At 39.7% G+C, this 25,185-nt stretch overlaps 2 protein-coding genes across 4 annotated transcripts in view; one reads left to right on the top strand and one right to left on the bottom strand.

Annotated features, from left to right (window-relative positions):
- Positions 1-25,185, top strand: part of LOC308383504 (piggyBac transposable element-derived protein 4-like) — a 134,188-nt gene that overhangs the window by 67,001 nt on the left and 42,002 nt on the right. The window lies entirely within an intron of this gene.
- Positions 5,942-15,976, bottom strand: LOC308383550 (uncharacterized protein). Of its 3 annotated transcripts, none has more exons than XM_080861599.1 (4): positions 15,744-15,976; positions 12,324-12,539; positions 11,092-11,301; positions 5,942-7,588 (listed from the first exon to the last, which is right to left on the bottom strand). In XM_080861599.1, exons 1-4 carry the CDS (start codon positions 15,904-15,906, stop codon positions 7,476-7,478), a joined length of 702 nt encoding a protein of 233 aa, XP_080717725.1. In that variant the 5' UTR covers positions 15,907-15,976; the 3' UTR covers positions 5,942-7,475. The 3 variants fall into 3 exon arrangements, with proteins under 3 accessions (XP_080717725.1, XP_080717727.1, XP_080717726.1); XM_080861601.1 differs by lacking the exon at positions 5,942-7,588 and adding an exon at positions 7,829-7,894; XM_080861600.1 differs by lacking the exon at positions 5,942-7,588 and adding an exon at positions 7,843-7,906.

Consider the following 25,185-nt stretch of genomic DNA (forward strand, 5'->3'; position numbering starts at 1 on the left):
CAACCAGCTCCGCCCTATAGTTAGGCCACATCAGGATCTCCTTCAGTTTGTTACCAGCCCCACCTCGAGGCTGAGGACGCCATGATATAACTGCTCAATCGTGCCTACGCCCATCTGGGCCAGCTGGTGAGCACTGTGAGGGTCATGTTTTTTTGGGTTTTTTTTTACTTTTTCAGTGCATTTAATACATCAGGTCAGTCCTGGGTGATAAGATAAGAGATAACATCAGATAAGATAACCTTTACGAGTCCCACATGTGGGAAATTTCTTTTGTTACAGCAGAAAGTTACACAGCAAAAATTAGAAAACACTGGAATAGGATAAGATGTTAAGAATAAGAATAAGAATAAGGTACTGTACACAATAGACTAGAATAAAATAAAATACTATATACAATAGAATAAAAATCTTGTAGTATTTATAGGAGATGTAAAACCACAGTCACAACAGGGGTTTACCACCACGACACGGACCCCAGCTCAGTGGTGCAGCCTCAGCAATGAAGGTGCGGTCTGCCTCTCCCCACCGCAGGGAAAAGGGTAACACCACCTGGGTCTGGGTGCAGTTCCCCCCTCCAGGGGCAAGGGTACCTAGACCCGGTTCGTAGAGTATGCTTGGGGAGTGTGATCGTTTGTACAGCGTCTCTTTATGTCTGTCTCCACGTTGGTTGAGTGTGGAGTAAGTGCATATGAGAGCATGAGGGTGGGAATGGATGTTTGTGTCTGTGTGTGCCTGTATGTCTGTGTCTATATGTCAGGTTGGGTATCAGACGCCACCTCTCTGGGGACATCTTAGGCCCTCCAAGGTTTGGAGGCCTATCTCCCCCCACCCCCACTTCCCCTGCCAGTGGCGGACTCCCTCAGACATCGGTGCGTTGGTGGTTCTTTGTGTCCGGGGGTGGGCGTCCAGGTACACACCGGCTCACTCCTTGGCGGCCGCTTATCGGGGCCTGGAGCCTGGGGCTCGCTCGGGCCACTTCGGAGGTGGGGTGCCACCGGCCTCTCGGCCTGGGGCTCGGTCACTCAGGCACGGCTGGCTGCCGGCGGAGCTCACGGGCGCGTCACTGCAACTCCCCCTGGCTTCTGCTCCGCGGCTGCTGAGTGAGCCCTCATCTGGGACTCTCCTCAGCTCTTTCTGGGACAGTGGCGCGGCTGCCCCTCTGTTGGTCTTCCTTGGTCTCTTGTGTTCTGCGGGCCTCTGGATGTCTGGAGTTTTGATCTCCTCCATACCTGCTTCATGCCCTGGAGGACGGGGCTGTGGCCCCCCCACACCCTCTAGCAGATCATTACATGAAGGAACCTTTTAAAAACAAGCGCGTCCATGCTCACAGGTGTACACACGGGTGATCACACCCACAAACTACACCCTTTTTGGCTCCTACCTCAAAGCACACTGTGTTCTGCTGATCTTATGTGCTGCACAATAATGTTTAATATTTAGTATTTACTGTCATATTCCCATATATCATTGTGATGTTGTTTATTCTATTACACTTGTTTTCTTCTGCTTGTTTTCTTTTTTCTTTCTCAACAGGTGATCGATATATGCATTTTTCTTTTTCTTTTTTTCTTTTTTTTTTTGCTGCCCATTCTGTTGGTTTTTGTTTTTTGCCCTTCTCCCCCGTCCCTCTTCTCAGCTGTTTCTCTTCCCTCTGTCCCGTATTCAGCAAGTGAAAATAAAATAAACAATAAAAGGTGAATCAAATGGACCATTATGGCAAGGCTGGGATGGTCAATTTGGTAAAGTAAATCCGTGGGCATCTTTCTTTGCCTTTAGACAATAATTCTGATGGCAAAAGAGCCAAACGGGACAGGCAAAAAAAAAAAAAAAAAAAAAGCAATGAAGGTGCTGAACATGGTCCATTTAGACTCAATGTTCCCAGTCTCCCTCTGAATGGTGTCGAAGCTCTGCCAGAGGAGACAGTGACGATCTCAAGGACAGGGACTTTTGCTACGTGAATTACTAAATTCACTTGAGAAAAAATATAAGTAAGTTAGTATCAACTAGTGGTAGGACTGAGCTAAAGTGCTATCTGGGTCCATCCAGGTCACTCACCACCCCTGGTGGACACGGGTCAAAGTTATATTAGACAATAGAAGGAATAAATAAAAATAAAGCATAAACAAATTTTCACAATTTTCAAATTGTGAGTGGGCAGAGAATTTCTACATGGGTTAAATACATAACAAGACCACCTATCTATACGTCAAACGAGATTAATTACACATGTCTAATTCACTATATTGCCACTGAGGTAAATGAAGTGCAGCCTGCATGGTGTAATAAAATGATAAACATGAATTAGTATAACACCTGTTAGTTACTTCTTTTCAGGACCGGCCTAGTTTGGTTCTGTGGAGAAAAGCACTTTTGGATTTGCTGCTAGTGATGGGATTTCCGGCTCTTTTTAGAGAACCGGCTCTTTCGACTCGGCTCACTAAAAAGAGCCGGCTCTTTCGGCTCCGAACCGGCTCTTCAGGTTGATTTGTTGCTTTAATTAATTATCAACAACAATATAAAATTATGCACAAAAGGAAATAGTAATGTAAAAAACGTGGTTTTCTTTATGTATGTTTATATATAAATACTTATGGGGAACCCTAGAGACGAAACGCGTACAAACTCCAAAGCACTTAGAAATTCCAAAGCACATTTCTAGCGTTAACTGAACTTCTGATACAGAGCTACCTAGATCACTTAAATTACACTAATCGAATGCATATGTCTATTGTTTTTGTTTTTAAAAAACTATATATATATATATCTATTTTTTCAAATAATTGAAAAAACAAACAAACAAACTTCATTTACCTGTTACTACCACACACCCAATCCGATTGTTGGTACTTGCTGGCTTGTGTAGCCACTAGGTAACAAAAGCTCAACACGGCCCTTAGCATCCTGGAGCACTTCTGTTGTGTTTTGGAGTTTGTACGTGCTTTGTCTCTAGGGGCCACTGTAAATATTCTTTTATTTATTCACTCCACAAAAAATGAAATAAATAAATTATAAAATACAAAAACCAACTATTTACATTTCATACATTTCAACTTTTAACTACTTAAATTTTCAGCTTTTTCCTTTTAAACAAATTTAAAGTGAAACAACACAAAACACTGCAAACCACAACACAGTAAAATATAAACTAAAATATGGAAAAAAGGGTGAAAAAAAGAACGCCCAGATCTTTAATTAAGGGAAAGGTTGGCATTTAGAAATAATAATATCACACTCAACTGACTGCGTTTTATCTTCCCATTGCACTGATGGGTGGACAGTTCTTAGGTGCCTGTGCATGTTGTTTGTGGAGCCGGCTCTATATGATATCCTTTTCTTGTAGACTCTACACTCTGCCTTTGTTTTGACAAAAAGATTGAAATGGCTCCAGACTTTGCTTCTTTTCTTGGTGTCACTCATTTTCTTTACTGTACCTTTCTCTGTACCGGCTCGCATCGTTCACTTCAAAGATCCGGCTCTAGGAGCCATTTTGTTCGCGACCGACCCATCACTATTTGCTGCCTCAGTTGTGGTCTGGAACCTGTACGTCGGTAAGATTAGAGCTTCCAGTGACTGTGAAGACTGAACCTAACTCAGACAGTTAAAACGATTCTTGAATTTTGATTTAATCAAGATTTTGATGCAAATTTGTGTTACTGAAGCTCCGAGAGGGAGGGGTGTGTTATTTAATTAAATTGCATGCTGGTTTAAATTCATGTTGGGTACCTCCTAAGGAATTGTGGACTGCATTAAGTCCACTGTGATGACTAATTGGCTAACTTGATCTGAAAATACCATCGCAGATTTGTTTGAATCTTTTTTCATGTCACTGATGGTGGTATAAAAAAGGAAGACATGCTCTTAGCAGACAGGGGAGTTGTGTGTTCAGTGTTTGCTATTATGTGCTCCACTTTTGTTCTGAAACAACTTCAGAAGACATTGATGGAGTACGGTTGAGGACCTGGGCCCTATTTCAGGAAGCCGGTTAAGTGCAAACTCTGAGTAAGCATACCGTGAGTTAACGAAAACTCTGGGTTTTCAGTTTCACAAAGTGAGTTTAGATTAATCCTGAGTGAGTTACTATGATGACACACTCCGTGAAGCTAACCTGCCCCCTAGCAGGTTTACTTCTACTAACCCCAACTCTCTCCGCCTCTTTGTCGGAAACCTGACTGTAGGAAGTGTCGGACATGGCCTGCCCCTTCCTTGAAGAGCCAGTAGATGTTGAAGCCCAAATTCTCTGCAGAGCTCTCCGCCGGGAGAGAGTGATTGCGCGCATTTGATCATTTCCTGATGATTTTCTGTGTGAACGTTACAGTTTTTCAGCACAATCCATAATTTATTTGGATAACATCCTCAGGCCTAATATTGCTCATGTGACACATCGCGGACATCCTCTCAGTTCTGTACATATTTGTATTGCACTTTGGTTTTTTGCAAACGGGAGCTTTCTGTATAATATTGGTGACACTGAGCACGTTTCCAAGGCTACCGTCTGTCGGGCAGTCAGGAATGTTACAGTTGCACTGAAACGTCTCCTGCACTCGTCTGTGGTGTTCCCCGGTCATAGACCCACAAGATTTATCAAAGAGGGATGCCACAAAATTGCAGGTATCAGGATGAACAAAACTTAATTCATGATGTGGTGATATTTGAACTACTACTTAAATTTTACATTTATTCTCACGGTTCCCAGGCGTGATTGGCTGTATAGATGGCACTCACATTCCAATCATTGCTCCTTCAGTAAATGAAGGAGACTATGAACAGGAAGTCTTTCCACAGCATTAATGTACAGGTACATAGTTCCCTGTAGCATTTCAAACTTACAAATTATTTCATTATAGTAATGGATGCTAATTTGTGTTCTCTGCACTGTGAAGATCATATGTGATGCTGCCAACATTATCACAAATGTGGAAGCCAACTGCTCAGCCTCTGTGAGTGGTGGTGGTGGTGGAGGTCCCCCACCTGTTTTTCGGGCCTCCGCTTTTTTTCTGTTGGCTATAACGGGTCACATTTGAGCATACAGAGTAAGCAAATATGTACTTGTAATGTGCTCAGATAATTTCAATAAGTGCTTACAGAAAGAAAATTAATGTAGCCTCTAACTGCAATTGATTTACATGGGACAAACAGACCAAGCACTATGGCTCATAATACAATTACACCTTACCTGTTTGGACTATATTTTTATATTTCATTTTTACTTGCTGCCAGGAACGTTTGGGGCCTGTTGGGTTGCACCTGCGCTCACATCACATCACAAAATAAAAGGTATAAAATAAAAAATAAAATAAAATAACGTGTTAAATGGGTGGAAATCCCTAGATCAATGTTTAAAGTAACACGCATTGACTCTGTCGGCTATGTTTTGCCATGCATGCTCCCTTTGTTTTGCAGCTGAGGCTGTGTTACTTTTTTTCCGCAAAATTTGCATGTTATCGGCATATGCTGCCATCAGAATTTCGGCCTCAAGCGCTGTAAAATACATTGACCGCGCCTTCTTTCCCTCCGTCTCCATGGTGACTCGCTTAATCTGTGCTCCACTAATCAGGGCTTTATGTATCCTCGTGCGCGCGCTTGACTTGGGGTTAAAGCAACTCCGCGTTGATTGAACTAATTGTTATCAGCCTTTCTGAAACCGAATATTCCGAGTTGGACAGTTCGGGGTTACTCAACCCTGAGTATCGTTTTTCACTCGGAGTTTTCTAAACCGGCTTCCTGAAATAGGGCCCTGGAAAGTGAGGACGAGAATGCTTCACCAAAAGGCAGATCACACAAAGCCCTGTTTAACAGCTCGTTTGGAAGTACTGTTAGTTTTTCAAAGAGCAGCAGGATTGTGCAGTCGCATGCTTTAAAGGCTTTTCAGAATTTCTAAAGGCTGGAAAGATGTTGATTCAGGGTTTTGGAACACAATTTATACCAAAACACAAAATTTACAGGAGATGTAAAGTTTGATGCCAACAGTTTTTATTGAACATACAAGATAAAATAAAATAAAAAAGCTCTCTAGTATGTTTGACATAAGCACATGGAGGCCAAAAGCAAACAAAGATAAATAAAGATGAAGACTCCCGGGGAACTTCTGAGCTCCTTTATGGGAGATGAGTCACCAGCTCCTCCTCCTTTATTATATAATTATCAATATTTTATCTTTAAACTGAATTATCTACAATCTTAAACTGGATTTGTTTAATGTCAAAATGGAACACACTGTTAAAATGACACATTAGTCCATAAGTTATGTTATAAATATAAATAATAAATGAGCTTAAAATATGGATCACAGACAATTTGAGAACAGATCAACTTGTCAACATTGTCATTCCCTAAAATATTCCCTTTCCATCTGAAAAGCACTTGCCATAATGTCAATCCAACTACTACATGGGTAGTTTTTTTAAACTGATATTTCCAAGTGCGTTTTGGAGAAATAGTTATTTTTACATCAAGACACTAAAAATATCTCAAGCACTGTCGAGGCCATGCCAAAGAAAATGAAGAAACTTCAGCAAAGACAAAGCCTATAAACTATAAAACAATGATGTCAGAAAAAGGTGATATAGGTGCACACATTTTATGGTGGACAAGACAAAAAGTTTGTCTTGTCCATGTGTCAAAACAGAAACTGAGCTTCCGAAAGCTTTTTTAAATTTTCAGTTTTCAATGACCCAAACACTGTTTATGTGTTCTACCACCACCATTTTCTAAGAATGAAACTTAGCATGTAGCATCTTTTCCTAATTGCATTTTCAACTGTACTGGAGAACTAAAATGTTTCACACAGGTGCTGAAACAGTGTGGTTTTTCACTTTTGTGAACTGGCATGTGTTATTTCAAGTTTCCCTTTACCTGAATCTTTTCTAGAGGTGCTACAAGAATGTGGCTTCTCACCTGTGTGAATTTGCATGTGTCTAGTCAAATCTGACGTCCACCTAAATCTTTTCCTACAGGTGCCGCAAGAATATGGCTTCTCAACTGTGTGAATTCGCATGTGGCTTTTCAAATTTGATTTTATATAAAATCTTTTCCCACAAGTGCTACAGGAATATCGTTTTTCATTTGCATGGAATTCCATGTGTATTTTCAAATGGCTTTTATGATTAAACCTTTTCCCACAGGTGCTACAGGAATGTGGTTTCTCACCGGTGTGAATTTGCATGTGTCTAGTCAAGCTTGACTTCCAAAAAAACAAAAAAAAAAAAAACCCTTTTCCCACAGGTGCTACATAAATGTGCGGTGTCGGAATTTTGAACACTCGGGCCTGATACGATTTGCTCCCACTCATTTCTGTGCGAGTTACCACCCTTGACTTCATCCTGATCTGTGTCAGGAGATTTGTGAGAATGGAGCTGGTCACTGCTTGGTTCTGGTTCACTATGATCATTTTCTTTACGAGCAGGAAAAGTTTCAGTCTCCTGCTTTAGAACAACCGTTTTTCTACTTCACTGGTACAGAGTTCCTCTTGTTCCTCTTTAATCTGTGAAGGATCCTCCTGGTGTAGACTGGAGTTCTTCTCCTGGTTTACAGACCTGCTGAGTTGTGAGCCCATCCTCGTCCTTACAGTCATGTTGTGGAAATCTTAAATCTAAATCAAAAAACATACATTTGAGAAATTACAACCATTAGAAGGTCTCTACATGGTAAGCATATGGCTTAGACAGATCATCTACGATGAGAAAATAAAGACGATATATAATCAAACAAAAGCACAAAGTGGTATCTCTTAAATTTTGTTATCAAAGTGCACAAAACATTTAAAAATGTGCTTAAAATTATTCAAAAACTTTACAGGACACTCACTTCAGGATTTATTTATTGTTTAGATTAACCATTCATTGCCTTAAAGTTGGGGAGAATGGGAGGTAGAGCCTTCAGCTTTCAGGTCCCTCTTCTGTGGAAAAAGCTGCCAGTTTGGATTCGGAAAACAGACACTCTTTTTAAAAAAAGATTAGGCTTAAAAATTTCCTTTTTGATAAAGCATACATTTATGGCTGGATCAGGTGGCCCTGATTAGGCTCATTGAGATTTAAACTGGGTGAGAGAGCCAATCTTTCTTATACCTGGGGGTATAGAGTTCCACAGCCTGGGAGCAGAACAGCTAAAAGCTCTGCTTCCCATCCTGGTGAGGCGGAAGGAAGGCACAGAAAGCTGGATAGAAGAAGAAGATCAAAGTGAGCGGACAGAAAAGGTAGTGGTTAACAGGTCAGAAAGGTAAGGAGGTGCGAGGTTATGAATGGCCTTGAAGATGAGCACAAGAAGTTTGAAAACTATCCAGAATTTCACAGGGAGCCAGTGAAGTTCCTGAAGAACAGGGGTGATGTGCTGGTAGGAGGCAGTTCTGGTGATAATGTGAGCAGCAGAGTTCTGAACCAGTTGAATCTTATGGAGGGATTTTTGGGGGAGACCATGCAAGAGAGAGTTGTAGTAGTCGGGAGGTAACAAGACTGGGCAAGAATGGATGTAGACTGGGTGACAAGAGAAGGACGAAATCTGTTAGTGTTGCGTAGATGGAAATAGGCAGAACAGGTGAGATTATTGATGTGAGATTTATAGGAAAGTGAACAGTCTAGGATGACACCAAGGGTCTTAACCTGAGGAGAAGGGAAAACTGGAGTTATCGATAGTGAGTCAGAAGTGGTTTGCCTTCAAAAGGTTGGATTTGGTGCCAATAAGGAGGATTTCAGTTTTATCCTTATTGAGCTTCAGAAGGAGTAATAAAGGTAATATTAAAACTAAGAAGCTGCTGCCATTGTTGGAAACTGGAATTGGCTGGGCCACGCTATGAATCCTGGGATAGGTTGGGCAGCGAAGGATACACCCGACCCATCCTTCAAATCTGGAAATGAAGGACACGTTTGTCGGCCGCATTTGGAGGGGTCTTTGAATTTGGACAGCCTTCGTCGAATCGCTGTAACGCAGTCAGCCTACAAATGCAGCTTCTGAAGGATTTGATTTCGTGGCTCAAGAGTTGGGAGTTCGCCTTGTAATCGGAAGGTTACCGGTTCGAGCCCCGGCTTGGACAGTCTCGGCCGTTGTGTCCTTAGGCGAGACACTTCACCTGTTGCACAGGTACAACGTTCTGGAATGGCCATCTCTGTCCCCAGACCTGAAAATTACTGAAAATCTTGGGTGCGAGTTAAAGAGAGCTGTCCATGCTCGGAAGCCATCAAACCTGAATGAACTAGAGATGTTTTATAAAGGGGAATGGTCCAAATTACCTTCAACCACAATCCAGACTCTCATTGGAACCTACAGGAAGCATTTAGAGGCTGTAATTTCTGCAAAAGGCAGATCCACAAAATGTTGATTTCATGTCCTTTTTTGTGGTGCCCAAATTTATGCACCTGCCTGATTTTGTTTAAACAACTATTGCACACTTTCTGTAAATCCAATAAACTTCATTTCACTTCTTAAATATCACTGTGTGTCTCCCATATGATATATTTAACTGACATTTTTTATTGTAACAACCAATGATTTATACAGGAATATAATGACTATTAACAAGGTTGCCCAAACTTTTGCATCCCACTGTATTTCCCTATATGAATAAAATAGAATTGAACTGAGTGAAGGAGACCATGTTAGACAAACTGAAGAATCATTTATGCACAAATCATAGTGGGAGTTGTTTTTATTTTTTTATTTATTAAATAGGATATGGGAGACTTTTCTTTAATAATGCCATATCACCTCACACAAGGAATGAGAGTTTCATGATTCTTAGTGCAATGGAACCCTGTTTGTATATTTTCTTAATTTTCTTCTCTTGTATGCTTTCATAAGGTCAGTACTGTTAGGGCAGTTAGCATTCTCTTAAAATCTGTTTGTAAGTCCTGCTCCATGTTTTACATAAACATGGAGCAGGACAAAGACAGCGCTCTGTATGTTATAGACATTCATCAACATCTTTTTGCAGCAAATCCTCTATATCCAGTGGCCAGGGAAGATTTAAAAAAAAAAAAAAAGAAAAAAAAAGAAAAAAAAAGTAGTCAAGAACAAACCAGGAACCAATAGCAATACCAGTTCTGAAAGAAAGTGATGATGGATTGGCCACACAATCAGGAAATCCACCGATAACATCACTGCACAGGTCTTGTGCTGTGATGACATTACAGCACAATGTGATGGTTTGTTAAAAGCTTAGTTTCAAATCAATATTTTAAACTGATTGTTCAGTCCTAATGGGGATAATTATGTTAGTGTATGATAATTTTTTAAATCTACAACTGTTTATAACCTGCATAGTTCACATTTCTGTATAGTTTTTTTATATTTATATCCTGTTCATAGCTTGTACTCACTACAGCCTGTACATACTTATAGATATAGCATATTCATAACATACTTCATACCGTGTACATTATAACATACCATAATAGACCCATTTCTGTAATATACTCACATATCTATATTATTTCTAATATCTATTTGTAATATATCTATATCATGGCTAAAGCACTTCTGGATGGATGCAAACTGCATTTTGTTGCCTTGTACCTGTGACATGTGCAATGACAAACTTGAATTCTATTCTATATGCGAGCAATATTCAAATATTCTCTCTCATGCAGTGAACAGCGGAGATTTCTGTCTACATGCAGAAAGTCATCATTTATGAGGCATACAGCTTGCCACTCCAACTTGGTCCTTGTGGCCAATAATCCAGTTTTCATCGTCTCAACATTTTTCTACATACTGTGTACAGTTCTGGACTAACATGACTTAAATCTGGTGGAATTTTTTGTTTTTTATTAAACAGAAGATTTGAAATCCAGGTTTTATTTTACTGTGCTAACAGAAAACATTTCTTCAGTGAGGCAGTATCCCAGGCGGTAATGCACACCATGTGTCTTTGTGTCGCCTCTGTCAGTGCGCCCCAGGGTGGCTGTGGTTACAATGTAGCTTGCCATCACCAGTGTGCGAATGTGTGTGTGAATGGGTGGATGACTGGATATGTAAAGCGCTTTAGGGTCCTTAGGGACTAGTAAAGCGCTATATAAATACAGGCCATTTACCATTTGTGACATTTTGATGAGTCCTATTCATTTCTATATTATGAAATCTGTATATGACACTTTTACATACCTATTCTGGTCCGCTTTACTCCAGGATTGCACAAATCCAGCCGTTCTCCGGTCCAGACATAAATGCTTTCAGCTTTCTGCTTCAGTTCAAGCTGCTCTCCTTCCCCAATGATGATTTCCTCCTGTACCTCTTTAATCTCTGAAGGCTCTGTGTTCTGCTGGTCCAGATTGGAGCTCCTTTCCTGGTCACTGACCTGCTGATCATCCAGACCTTCGTGTTCAACAAAGGGACACAAGAAAATAGTGACGAATGTGATAATAATAAAGATCAAGAAGGATTAAAAGGGGTCACCTATTGAGAATTTAGCTTATAGTTTCAAGGGCTCTTGCATTCTTGCAGATGCTGCCACAGAAACATTCACTCATAGTCATGTGTTCATTGGGTGATGTTGATAACCGTACAGAGTAATTTTTAGATGCGAGTGCCAGTGATCATCACACAATGTGAATAAACAAGCAAACGAACGAACAGTAGCATGATCTGAATATGATCATGAAAGCTTAAAGTACTTTAAGACGGCAGACTGGAAGTCTTTGTGTTTTGACCAACACATTAAACCATATATTTTTAGATACAAGTTGTAACGGCCGCCATTTTCGTTCTGAGTATTTATTATATGGCGTGTTTTGGGGAAAAGCCTGTTCTTACACTTGAGTCTAAGGTTTATTTTGAGCACCTGACAGCTCTTTTTTGCTTCTCATCTATAAACTCTCTCCACAACCTTTCAAATGATTGGTGGTCAAACAGAAATGTCGTGTTCGAGTCTGTGGTGGAGACCGCTTTGCGGCATAATTTGCGTTTGAGTTTTCTAATCCGTGTAAGATTTATCATAACCAAACAATGTCCATCCTACAGGGGGAGCCCCTGGTTTAGGAATAACATCCTCAATTTGTTTTGGCTGGTCCTTCTGTTTGGAGCTACCAGGTTCTGCCTCATCTTGATTGATAGCCAGTGAAGAAACCAATGAAAAAATATTGCTGTAAATGTGTCTTGCGACACCACAAAACAAACAATAGTGTGTCATTCAAAACGATAGATGTTTTAATTTCATCATCAGATATATTTCGTCACATTGCACAACGTTAGCCTACTACAGGGGTTCCCAAAGTGGGGGGTGCAGAGCCATTGCAGGGGGAATGTTAAAAGAAAAGAAAAAAGAAAAAAAAGAATGCTTGGACACTGCTAGAATAACGGACAGGTTTTTTTGACAGGGCTCCCACACAAACACATACCTATTATGGTCAGCTTTACTCCAGGATTCAACAACAAAACCAGCCGTTCTCCGGTCCAGACATAAATGTTTTCAGCTTCCTGCTTCAGTTCAAGCTGCTCTCCTTCCCCAATGATGGAGATTTCCTCCTGTACCTCTTTAATCTTTGAAGGCTCTGTGTTCTGCTGGTCCAGACTGGAGCTCCTTTCCTGGTCACTGACCTGCTGATCATCCAGACCTTCGTGTTCAACAAAGGGACACAAGAAAATAGTGACGAATGTGATAATAATATAGATCAAGAAGGATTAAAAGGGGTCACCTATTGAGAATTTAGCTTATAGTTTCAAGGGCTCTTGCATTCTTGCAGATGCTGCCACAGAAACATTCACTCATAGTCATGTGTTCATTGGGTGATGTTGATAACCGTACAGAGTCTAATTTTTAGATGCGAGTGCCAGTGATCATCACACAATGTGAATAAACAAGCAAACGAACGAACAGTAGCATGATCTGAATATGATCATGAAAGCTTAAAGTACTTTAAGACGGCAGACTGGAAGTCTTTGTGTTTTGACCAATGCATTAAACCATATATTTTTAGATATAAGTTGTAACAGCCGCCTGTTCTTACACTTGAGTCTAAGGTTTATTTTGAGCACCTGACAGCTCTTTTTTGCTTCTCATCTATAAACTCTCTCCACAACCTTTCAAATGATTGGTGGTCGAACAGAAATGTCGTGTTTGAGTCGGTGGTGGAGACCGCTTTGCGGCATAATTTGGATAGCAGAGTTTTCTGATCTGTGTAAGATTTATCATAACCAAACAATGTCCATCCTACAGGGGGAGCCCCTGGTTTAGGAATAACATCCTCAATTTGTTTTGGCTGGTCCTTCTGTTTGGAGCTACCAGGTTCTGCCTCATCTTGATTGATAGCCAGTGAAGAAACCAATGAAAAAAATATTGCTGTAAATGTGTTTTGCGACACCACAAAACAAACGAAGAAGAATGCTTGGACACTGCTAGAATAACAGACAGGTTTTTTTGACGGGGCTCCCACACAAACACAAAGCAGAGGTTGAAGCATCGCCGAATATGTTTCCAAACCAACTTCCTTCAAAGCCAAAGACTAGAAAATATGATGAAGCATAGCTTGCCTTTGGCTTCACCTGCACATGTGCCAAGGTAGGTATTGCGGCTCCTCCAACCTATGGCCGCGGCAGGCTAAACATGAGGACACAGATGACGCGCAACAATAAACGCATAAAATACACTTCTGTACCATTTGCTCCTTTTATTCCACATGCAACTGTCCAATATATAAATCAGCACATGGGATTAACTATTAAACAAATGCACAGACTGCACAAACCAATAACTGCAACTCTCCAATAACTGCACTAACTACTATGTCAAATTACAACCTGGTTCATGGCATCAATTAGTGCACAAATATACAAAAACCATTAAGTTCCAGTTAAAATACAGCAAAATCATTCAAGCTGCGATCAACAGAAAGTTTTGCCTCATGCTCACCCTACCTTTCTGCTCATCAACATCAGGTGCTGTGAACAGGTGAGTGCAACCACATTTATCATCTACCACACCCATGAGACACGCCCCACACCCGTGCACCAATACAGTGAGTCCATTTAAACCAACCCACTTAGTCAAAAAAGGAACAACTCATATGGCTCCTACAGTAGGTACCCCCAACAGAATTTGTTTCCCCTGCATCGGGAGGATGCGCTAGGCTGTCCAAATCATGCACAAACAGTATCCCACAGTTGTTTATGTTTTTGAACCCACTTTTTGATAGCAATGTTGACTATTATTACACAGGGGAAAAGAAAAACTACACGTAAAATAATTACACCATGACACCTCCACCTTTCTAAATGGAGGGACAATAGCTGCTTGTGTATATGCAAGTGTGTAAAAACTGCAGATAGTAAGATTAACAGTATTTTGAATCTGCCATTGCAGAAATTAATCTCATGTAAACAATAACATGTCGCACAGCGTGATGTGAAAGGCACACATCTCTGACATTGTGCGATGAACTCCGTATTCGTCGACCACAGGTAAATGCAAAAACTGAGTTTTCTCCAACCTTTTTGGTGATTCGAAACGCTGTTTACGTGCGGACGAAAGGACCAAATGCATAGAAAAATACCCATGTTGGTGTGGACATAGCATAAAAGAGTTATTAGTTTTACTGCTACCTGTAATTTATTGCAGTTTACTTTTGTTTTATTATTTTCTATCAAAGGTTTAATGTGTGAAATAACTGCAATGGAGTTCAAAAACAAAATATTGGTGAGTGTGCTTGGTGGGAATATTTTTTCTATACGACATTACGGTGTTCTGACAAACCATCCTACTTTGGCAAAACGTCCTACTGTAAGTAGTTTGTGCACATTTCTGCTTTCACAGAGTAATTTCACCACAAATTTAAGTAGGTATGACGGTTTGCCACTTAACTTTGCCCATCAGAGTATACTTGTAGCTCATATTCATAAGCCCAGGATGGTTTGCCACTACATTTTACACATTAAAGTATGCTTGTAGGTCACAGTCACAAAGGTATCATGGTGTGGCACTTGATTTTACCAGTCAGAGTATGTTTCTAGCTCAGATTAACAAAGGTAAGACGATTTGCCACTTAATTTAGCTGTTAAAGTATGCTAGTAGGTCACATTCACAAAGGCAGGATGGTTTGGCACTGAATTTTATCAGTCAGAGTATTTTTCTAGCTGATTTTCACAAAGGTAAGACGGCTCGCAACTTTATTTCGTATTGTGCGCATGCGCAGAAACAATGGGTACGATGATTCGTCAGGTAGGATGGACTCTCAGAAAACCGGCTCAAGAGCCGCAACAGTAAAAAGGAGATGAATACGAGAGTGTTAGTGAGATAGAGGTTTTATCTCAAATTGGCATAGCAGGTTGGCTAAAATGGCTACCAAGGCAAAGACTAGTGAGCTTCCTGAAAGCCTGCCTCAGGTATGCTTTTATCAACACCAGACTAGGTGGGGCCAATTAGCACCAGCTGAACATACTCAGGAGATTAGGGGCTAAACAGGAGCGTAACAGGTGGCTAGTAGCCTTCAGTAACAGCAATAATTCACATGACAATAGTGCATTCATGTAGTTGTAAAAAGAATGGAAAATATATCAAGTAATCCAAACCAAAGTATTCAGAATACATTATTCACATTGAAATGTATTTTAAGTTACTCAAACTACATTTGGGCCATTTATTTGTAATCTGTAGTAAAAAACATTTTAAGAGTAACCTTCTCAACACTGCACAGATATAGCTGCATACACTTTACTGGGGTGTATTACTAGTTTAGATCAATGCATTTATGCAAAGCATTTAGATCATGCCCAAGTAAATCACACAATCCCGCAACCCCCCACGCCTCCACAAATTTACACACCTGTATTGTGTGACTTTATCCCGGGTCTGATATTAAGCGGTCTTAGCTGACGGATCTCCTCCTCATACTGGACGATCGTTTTTTCAAACTCTGAGAAGATTTCTTCTGTAGCAGCATTTAATCTCTCCTTGATGAACTCTCTCAGATGCTGAACTGAAGACATTATTGCAACAACAACCGATACCGCCAAACCAACGTCTTCAAACTTAACTCGGGATCTCTCAATGGCACCATTGCCGCTATTCTTCTTTTATTGCTCTTTTATAGGTATCAAGGGCGTAATACTGCCCTCATCAGGTCAGTCCAGTCCAACATAAAGTCTGGTACTTTGCAGAAAACTGCAATTTTGCCATGAGATTATTAGTGATATCCTGGAATAAAGAAAGAAGAAAATACTTTGATTTAAGTTTGATTTATTGTAAAACCCTTTAGTTTGATCCAGCATTAATCATTTTACAGAACAAAGAATAATCCCTTCATTGATTATAGTCACTCTAAAAATAATTATATAAAATCTTTTTAATAAACGAGGGTCTCCTGATTTCTCTGGTACGGTCCATGAAGTGGAAGTGAAATAACAATATACAAATACATTAATATAAATAAACTACATACATTTAGAGCCTGGAAAGACTCATCCTCAACCAGCTCCGCCCTATAGTTAGGCCACATCAGGATCTCCTTCAGTTTGTTACCAGCCCCACCTCGAGGCTGAGGATGCCATGATATAACTGCTCAATCGTGCCTACGCCCATCTGGGCCAGCTGGTGAGCACTGTGAGGGTCATGTTTTTTTGGTTTGTTTTTTTTTTTACTTTTTCAGTGCATTTAATACATCAGGTCAGTCCTGGGTGATAAGATAAGAGATAACATCAGATAAGATAACCTTTACGAGTCCCACATGTGGGAAATTTCTTTTGTTACAGTAGAAAGTTACATAGCAAAAATTAGAAAACACTGGAATAGAATAAGAATAAGGTACTGTACACAATACACTAGAATAAAATAAAATACTATATACAATAGAATAAAAATCTTGTAGTATTTATAGGAGATGTAAAACCACAGTCACAACATGGGTTTACCACCACGACACGGACCCCAGCTCAGTGGTGCAGCCTCAGCAATGAAGGTGCTGAACATGGTCCATTTAGACTCAATGTTCCCAGTCTCCCTCTGAATGGTGTCGAAGCTCTGCCAGAGGAGACAGTGACGATCTCAAGGACAGGGACTTTTGCTAGGTGAATTACTAAATTCACTTGAGAAAAAATATAAGTAAGTTAGTATCAACTAGTGGTAGGACTGAGCTAAAGTGCTATCTGGGTCCATCCAGGTCACTCACCACCCCTGGTGGACACGGGTCAAAGTTATATTAGACAATAGAAGGAATAAACAAAAATAAAGCATAAACAAATTTTCACAATTTTCAAATTGTGAGTGGGCAGAGAATTTCTACATGGGTTAAATACATAACAAGACCACCTATCTATACGTCAAACGAGATTAATTACACATGTCTAATTCACTATATTGCCACTGAGGTAAATGAAGTGCAGCCTGCATGGTGTAATAAAATAATAAACATTATGAATTAGTATAACACCTGTTAGTTACTTCTTTTCAGGACCGACCTAGTTTGGTTCTGTGGAGAAAAGCACTTTTGGATTTGCTGCCTCAGTTGTGGTCTGGAACCTGTACGTCGGTAAGATTAGAGCTTCCAGTGACTGTGAAGACTGAACCTAACTCAGACAGTTAAAACGATTCTTGAATTTTGATTTAATCAAGATTTTGATGCAAATTGGTGTTACTGAAGCTCAGAGAGGGAGGGGTGTGTTATTTAATTAAATTCAGGCTGGTTTAAATTCATGTTGAGTACCTCCTAAGGAATTGTGGACTGCATTAAGTCCACTGTAATGTCTAATTGGCTAACTTAATCTGAAAATACCATCGCAGATTTGTTTGAACAATGTGTCTTCACGTCACTGATTGTGCTATAAAGGGAAGTTCTCAGACATGCTCTTGGCAGACAGGGGAGTTGTGTGTTCAGTGTTTGCTATTATGTGCTCCACTTTTGTTCTGAAAAACAACTTCAGAAGCCTCTGATGGAGTACGGTTGAGGACCTGGAAAGTCCGAGAAGGAAGAGAAGGAAGTCAGTATGATGAAGCCCCTTGAATGTGTTGAATCTTTCTGGCCAGTTGCTTCACCAAAAGGCAGATCACACGAAGCCCTGTTTAACATCTCGTTTAGAAGTACTGTTAGTTTTTCAAAGAGCAGCAGGATTGTGGGGTTGCAAATTTTAAAGGCTTTGCAGAATTTCTTCAGGCCGGAAAGATGTTGGTTCAGGCTTTTGGAACACAATTTAAACAAAAACACAAAATTTACAGGAGATGCCAACAGTTTTATTGAACATACAACTTAATCAGAAACTTAAAAGAAAGGAAAGACCTCTAGCCTGTTCGCCTTAAGCACATGCAGGCCAAAAGCCAACAAAAATGAATAAAGATGAAGACTCCCGAGGCACTTCTGAGCTCCTTTATTGGAGAGGAGCTCCTCCTCCTTTATTATATAATTATCCATATTTTATCTTTAAACTGATTTAATTCCATCTTAAACTAGATTGATTTCCCCAATTTTGTCAAAATCATTTTCTTAAAAACATTTATCTATTAAATGTGTTCATTAATGTGTCACTTTGACCAGTCTATGAATTTACACAACTTTGCATTCCTCTATAATATTCAACATTTGTCTTGCATAACTTTCTGGACTTTCTTCCAATTACCTTTTCATCCATCATTTTTATAGTAAGGTCAGCCCATAGGGTCAGGAATAATGACTGTTATGCCAACCTCATAGTAAGAAGCAATTAATACTACAGATATTTTTATGCCTTTAAATCAATTTGCACAGTTAAATGTAAGCTATAAATTTCACAAATTATTCTACAACTTTTGGACAGTTTGGACCATCAAAGTGACTCACATATATATAAAATAATTACCAAGTGCATCTTCAAATCCAGTTTCAGTTTCTACCAACCAACATATCACAAACCATTCAAAATGGAACACTGTTAAAGTTACACATTAGTCCAAATTATTATATCTCAAAACAACAGCTGGGTATCAACAGGTGCTCACATAAAAGCAGTACAAGTTATGATATAAACATAGAGAATAAACAACCTAAGTATGTGGGTCACAAACAATATGAGTAACTGCTTAACATTGTCATTCCCGAAAATATTCCTTTTCTGTATACAAAGCACTTCCCAAATATGTCAAGCCAATGTAAAGAAAATGTAAAAACAAACAAACAACAAAAACAACAACAGGACTTCTAGCAGTGTGCAAGTCAGCGAAAAGTGATTGCAACTGTTTGCTGCTTTAAACACCTTCAAACTGTGAACTTCAGATAAACAACTGGCTTTAATTAAGGCTACCTCATGAACACATGTATTTTTTTTATACAGACAATTCCAATTGTGTTTTTGAGAAATAGTTCTTTTTACATCAAGACACCAAAAATATCTCAAGCACTGCCAATGCCATGACGAAAGAAATGAAGAAACTTCAGCCAAGACAAAGCCCATAAACTATAAAACAATAACGTCAGAAAAGGGTGATAAAGGTGCACAAATTTTATGCTGCAAGACAAACTCTGTTTGTCTTGTCCATGTGTGAAAACAGAAACCGAGCTTCCAAAAACCTTATGAAAATGAAGTTTTGAGAAAGTAGCTGTTCATTGCTTGGTTCTGGGTCACTGTGGTCACTTTCTTCAGGAAAAGCAGGAAAAGTTTCAGTCTTCTGCTTCAGTACAAGCGGGTTTTTGTCCTTACAGTCTTGTTGTGGAAAATCTGAAGTGACAGATTAAAAAAAAAAAAAAGACAACAACAACACATGTTTCAGAAATTACAAGGTAATCTTAACCATTAGCAGGTTCCACATGATAAGCATGTTGCTCAGATATACCAATGAAAGGCATGTTGTGGGGAGAAGCTGTTTTGCTGACTAATTTAAAACCATTTTGGCTGCTCATTTACAAACTCTATGAAAAACACTCTTCTTCTGTGATCGATTTAACTTTGGAATCGTACATTTCTCAAGTGATTTAACTCTTGTGATGAATCACAAATATGTGATATCAACTACAGACCATCTACAGTGAGAAAATACAGACAATATACAATCAAACAAAACAACAAAATGTTGTCATTTAAAAGTTAAAGTGCAGAAAACATTTAACACTTTACTTAAAATTTACAGGACACTCACTACAGTATTTATGTATTTTTTAGATTAATTATCCATTGCCTGATTGGTTGGGAGAATGGGAGGTAGAACCTTCACCTTTCAGGTCCCTCTTCTGTGGAAACAGCTGCCAGTATGGATTCAGAAGACAGAAACCCTCTCTAGTTTTAAGATTAGGCTTAAAGCTTTCCTTTTTGATAAAGCATACAGATATGGCTGGATGAGGTGACCCTGATTAGGCTTAGGACTTGCCAAAATTCATGACTGTTTCTTCTACTCACAACACCCTGTGTTTACAAAACACAGCCATGCAAATAACCTGTTCTTTTGTCAATTGGCCAAAACCAAGAAGGAAAAGAATTACATGTTTAGTTAACTTCCTGTTATTAAATTTGATATTCACTGTAAGTGCGCCTGCAGGTGCAGGAGCGCAGCACAAACGAAGGAGCGATGACTGCAATTCGTTGGGCTCATTTATAACAATTCTTACCAACATAGGACAGTCTTGCCAGGTGGGCCACTGGGAAGCTAGAAATTTTGGCTTTTGGAATCAGTCAGTTTCCTTATTTCAGTTGGTCTTTAAATTTTTCATGTGCCTCTATTGGGGCTGCCACGATTAGTCAACTAGTCACGATTACGTCGACTTTAAAAGTCAACAACTAATTTAATAGCAAAGCGTCGTTTGAAGCTTTGTAAGATCCTGAAAGAAGCAGGAAAAAGTAGGATTTAAGAGTGTAATAATGGACTGAAACAAAAGAAAGCAGCAATGCATCTACAAGGACGCCAGCTGTCGTTAAGTCTGGGAGCCTTCTGAGAAAATAAAAGAGAAGAATTTCCAATGCAAAATCTCCAAAATGGAACAGCCCTTCGATGGCAGTACAACAGTGATTCACAAGCATCTGAAAAGGAAGCATGTGGCGGCTTCTGACGACGAAGTGGTACAGTCGTCTCAGTAAGGTAATTGGCTAGTTAGCTGCTAATATTAGCGTAAACAGTGAGCTACTTACTCATATTGGTTTCCTGCTTCAGTGAAAGCTGCTCTTCTTCCTGATTGGTGGAGATTTCCTCTTGTTCATCTTTAGTCTGTGGAGGATCTGTGTCCTGCTGGTCCAGACTGGAGTTCCTCTCCTGGCTACAGACCTGTGGGTCATCCAGATCCTCATTTTCCTTACAATCATGTTGCTGTGGGAGGTCTTGATGGACACAACACAAGAAAGAAGTTACACTGTGAGCAGGTCTCTCAGATATGTGAGCGATATTTAAGGTGCACAAATGTTTTAAATATTATCTCTCATGCGGTGAACAGCAAAGAATTCTGTTTACATGCAGAAAGTCATCATTTATGAGGCGTAAAGCTCGCTACTCCAACTTGGTCCATGTGGCCAGTTATGCACATTTTTCATTGTCTTAACATTTTCCTACATTCTGCATACAGTTCTGGGCCAACATGACTTAAATCTATATTGTGGAAAATTTAGTTGTTTTTTTTTAAACAAACAGAAGATTTTAAATCCAGTTTTTATTTTACTGTGCTAACAGAAAACATGTCTTCAGTAAGGTAGTATGCCAGGCGGTAATGCACGTGTCTTTGTGATGTCATCACCTGGCCTTTTGATAGAAGTCATATTCACTTCGGTATTATGAAGTCTGTATATTACAGATTCACATACCTATTCTGCTCAGCCGTAATCCAGGTTTACACAACAAATCCAGCTGTTCTCCAGTCCAGACATTAATCCCTTCATCCTCCTGCTTCAGTTCAAGCTGCTCTACTTCCTCACTGCTGTGGGTTTCCTCCTGTTCCTCTTTAATCTGTGGAGGCTCTGGGTCCTCCTGGTTGAGACTCCTCTCCTGGTCACTGACCTGCTGATCATCCAGACCTTCGTGTTCAACAAAGGGACACAAGAAAATAGTGACTAATGTGATGATAAGAAAGATCAAGAAGGATTAAAAGGGGTCACCTATTGAGAATTTAGCTTATGGTTTCACGGGCTCTTGCATTCTTGCAGATGTTGCCACAGAAACATTCAATCATAGTCATTTGTTCATTGGGTGATGTTGATAACCTTACAGCTGTCTGGGATCTAATTTTTAGATGTGACTGCCAGTGATCATCACACACTGTGAATAAACAAAGAAATGAACAGCAGCATGATCTGAATATGATCATGAAAGCAGTTAAAGTATGCTGTTGATACTAATCTTTTAACATTTTACTAATAAATATACACTCACTGGTCACTTTATTAGATACACAATGCTAGTACTGGATTGGAGCCCCTTTCGTCCTCACAGCTGATTTAATTCTTTGTGAAGATTCAGGAAAGTGATGGAAACGTTCCTCAGATATTTGTGGTCTATATTGACCTGAATGCTTCACACAACTGCTGCATATCTGTCAATTCCACATCCATGATGCAAATCTCATGTTCCACTACATTCCAAAGGTGCACTGTTGGGTTGAGACCTGGTGACTCTGGAGACCCGAGTACAGGAAACTCACTGTCATTTTAAGGGCACTGCATATTTTCTCTTTTTTGGATTACTCTCTGTAAATCATACAGATGTTTGTGCTGGAATATTTAAGCAGATTAGAAGTTTCTGAAACACTCAGACCAGCCAGTGTGGTACCAACACCCAGCATACCATATCTCAACATTTCTGGCACCCAGTTTTGCCTTTCTATTTCTTGATCACCTGGAAGAACTAAAGAACTAATTTTATATTACTACTACAATAGCACTTTCCTCCCACTTATTATGGTATATAGATTATGTACAAGTTACTTCATTACTGGAGTTTGTAGAATCCTTAAATGGACATTTTGCAAGTTTATGTTTTACCCTTAATTGCAACACTAAAGAAATTAACTTCCTTGACAAAAAAGTAACAAAAAAGAGAAATCTCTGTACCTCTCTGTACCCCCAAACCTACTGGAATACATTACATTGCAAAACAAAAGAAAATGCTGCACTGATTAAAATAACTCTACTGTAACTGTGGGAAAGGTTTTGCAGAGTATAATTAAAAAAATCTAGCACTAGGTCTGGGTCATGAAAGTTTCCATCCTAGCCACCTCAAAAAAAGCTTACCTGTAAGCCAATTGATTAGCCTTAAACGTATCTGTGAAATTCCAGAACAATACTATGAGAATAAAGAAGAGATGTTGAAAAAAGTTAAAGAAAGAAATTATGAAGGACTTGATAAGATCTGCAGAAAAAAAAAGGTCGACTCAAAAAGTAGGAAGTTTTATTTAGAGATCAAGAAACCTCCAAAACATAAATCAAATCTTGTCTTCTAGACAACTTTTACACAAACACCCAGGAACATTAAAGAAATCATTTTAAAACATTGGTATAACCTTCAAAGTGATCCAAGCTTATCATTAGGGATTTTTAAAGAACCGCCAATGATAACTTAAGAGAGGTAAAAACATAACAGATAGGCTTGTCAGAGCTTCATTTTCCTTTTAATGTTCCTGTAGGTACTGTATTTTTTATATTAACTTGTTTGCAGGTTTCTGTGTACTTTTTTAGCATGTATTACATTAAGACATGCAGTGATTTTTTACATTGGGGCGATTGTAGCTCAAGAGTTGGGAGGTCGCCTTGTAATCAGAAGGTTGCCGGTTCAAGCCCCGGCTTGAACAGTCTCCGTTGTTGTGTCCTTGGGCAAGACACTTCACCCGTTGCCTACTGGTGGTGGTCAGAGGGCCCGGTGGCGCCAGTGTCCGGCAGCCTCGCCTCTGTCAGTGCGCCCCAGGGTGGCTGTGGCTACAATGTAGCTGCTATCACCAGTGTGTGAATGGGTGGATGACTGGATGTGTAAAGCGCTTTGGGCTCCTTAGGGACTAATAAAGCGCTATACTAATACAGGCCATTTATCTTTTCTCCCCTTTTAATCTGAAGTGGCTCAGTCCAGAACCTATTTGGGCTGTGGCTTAACCAATTTACCAATACCAACCTGTTAAATGATAATTGGTCAACTGCTTTATTTGTGAAGCTGTGATTGGTCTAATTGGAGATTTCTTTTTCTGTTTCCTGATTTTTATTTAAACACAAGCCATTTGACATTTTGCAATGACGCTGATGAAGACTACAAACCGCGTTGGTCACTAAATAAAGCTGTTGCCTATTACTTTACATGTCACTGGAGTTTAAGTCACCAGAGCCTCTATCCACACACTCCGAATGCCTCTAAAGATCCTCGGGAATTGTCCACATGTCCACATGCCCACGTGAATCCTGCGATGATCCCGCAACCCCCACATCTCCACAAATTTACACACCTGTATTGTGCGACTTTATCCCGGGTCTGATATCAAGCAGTCTTAGCTGACTAATCTCCTCCTCATACCGGACGATCGTCTTTTCAAACTCTGAGAAGATTTCTTCTGCAGCAGAAGTTAATCTCTCCTTGATAACCTCTCTCAGATGCTGAATTTAAGACATTATTGCAACAACAACCGATACCGCCAAACCAACGTCTTCAAACATAACTCAGGATTGCGATAGAATCTCTCAATGGCGCCATTGCCACTATTCTTCTTCTGTTGTACTTACAGTAGACTGGAGGTGTCAAAGGCGTAATACTGCCCTCATCAGGTCAGTCCAACAAAAATCAATTCCTGACAAAGTCTGGAGCTTTGCAGAAACCTGGATAAAGAATTTATCGTTCCCAATTATTCAAGTTGAGAATTAGCTGTAATGCCCATCTCTGACAATTCATTATGCTTAAGGTGTCTTACTGCAGACCATCAAAGTATGCTTAACACTTTACATGCCTCACACTCACACTGTTGCTTTATTTTCATCACAGCTGCAGTAAAGTAAAGATGCTTTATTGGCAAGGGTAGATTTTTCTTTTCCCTAATTTCCTTCGGGATTAATAAAGTATTCCGATTCTGATTTTCTCCTCTCCATCCTAAAAGCCATTAATACGGTTCATGCAGTAGCTGTGTCCAGAGACAATAGTCCCCAGATTCTTTAGAACATAGGTGTCAAACTCTGGCCCATGGGCCAAATTTGGCCCGCAGCCTAATTACATTTGGCCCGCGAAGCCATACCAAATTATTATTAGAGCTGGCCTACTGGTATTATACAGCTAATATATATTGTTTAGTATTAAGCTTTGCTTGTTCCATGTTCAGTTTTTCAGCAAAACTTGTTTGAGTCCATAAGAAGAGATTCATT

The sequence above is a fragment of the Rhamphochromis sp. 'chilingali' genome (genome assembly GCF_963969265.1).
Source record: "Rhamphochromis sp. 'chilingali' genome assembly, chromosome: 16".
NCBI classification, from domain to species: Eukaryota; Metazoa; Chordata; class Actinopteri; order Cichliformes; family Cichlidae; genus Rhamphochromis; species Rhamphochromis sp. 'chilingali'.

Excerpts from the sequence above, each read along its gene's own strand:
- LOC308383550 (XM_080861599.1), bottom strand. The coding sequence starts at position 15,906 with ATGTCTTCAGTTCAGCATCTGAGAGAGTTCATCAAGGAGAGATTAAAT. Across the intron at positions 12,540-15,743 it reads GATAAAGTCACACAATACAG|GTCTGGATGATCAGCAGGTC; the intron begins GTGTGTAAATTT and ends TTGAACACGAAG. Across the intron at positions 7,589-11,091 it reads AGTAAAGCGGACCAGAATAG|ATTTAAGATTTCCACAACAT; the intron begins GTATGTAAAAGT and ends TTTTTGATTTAG.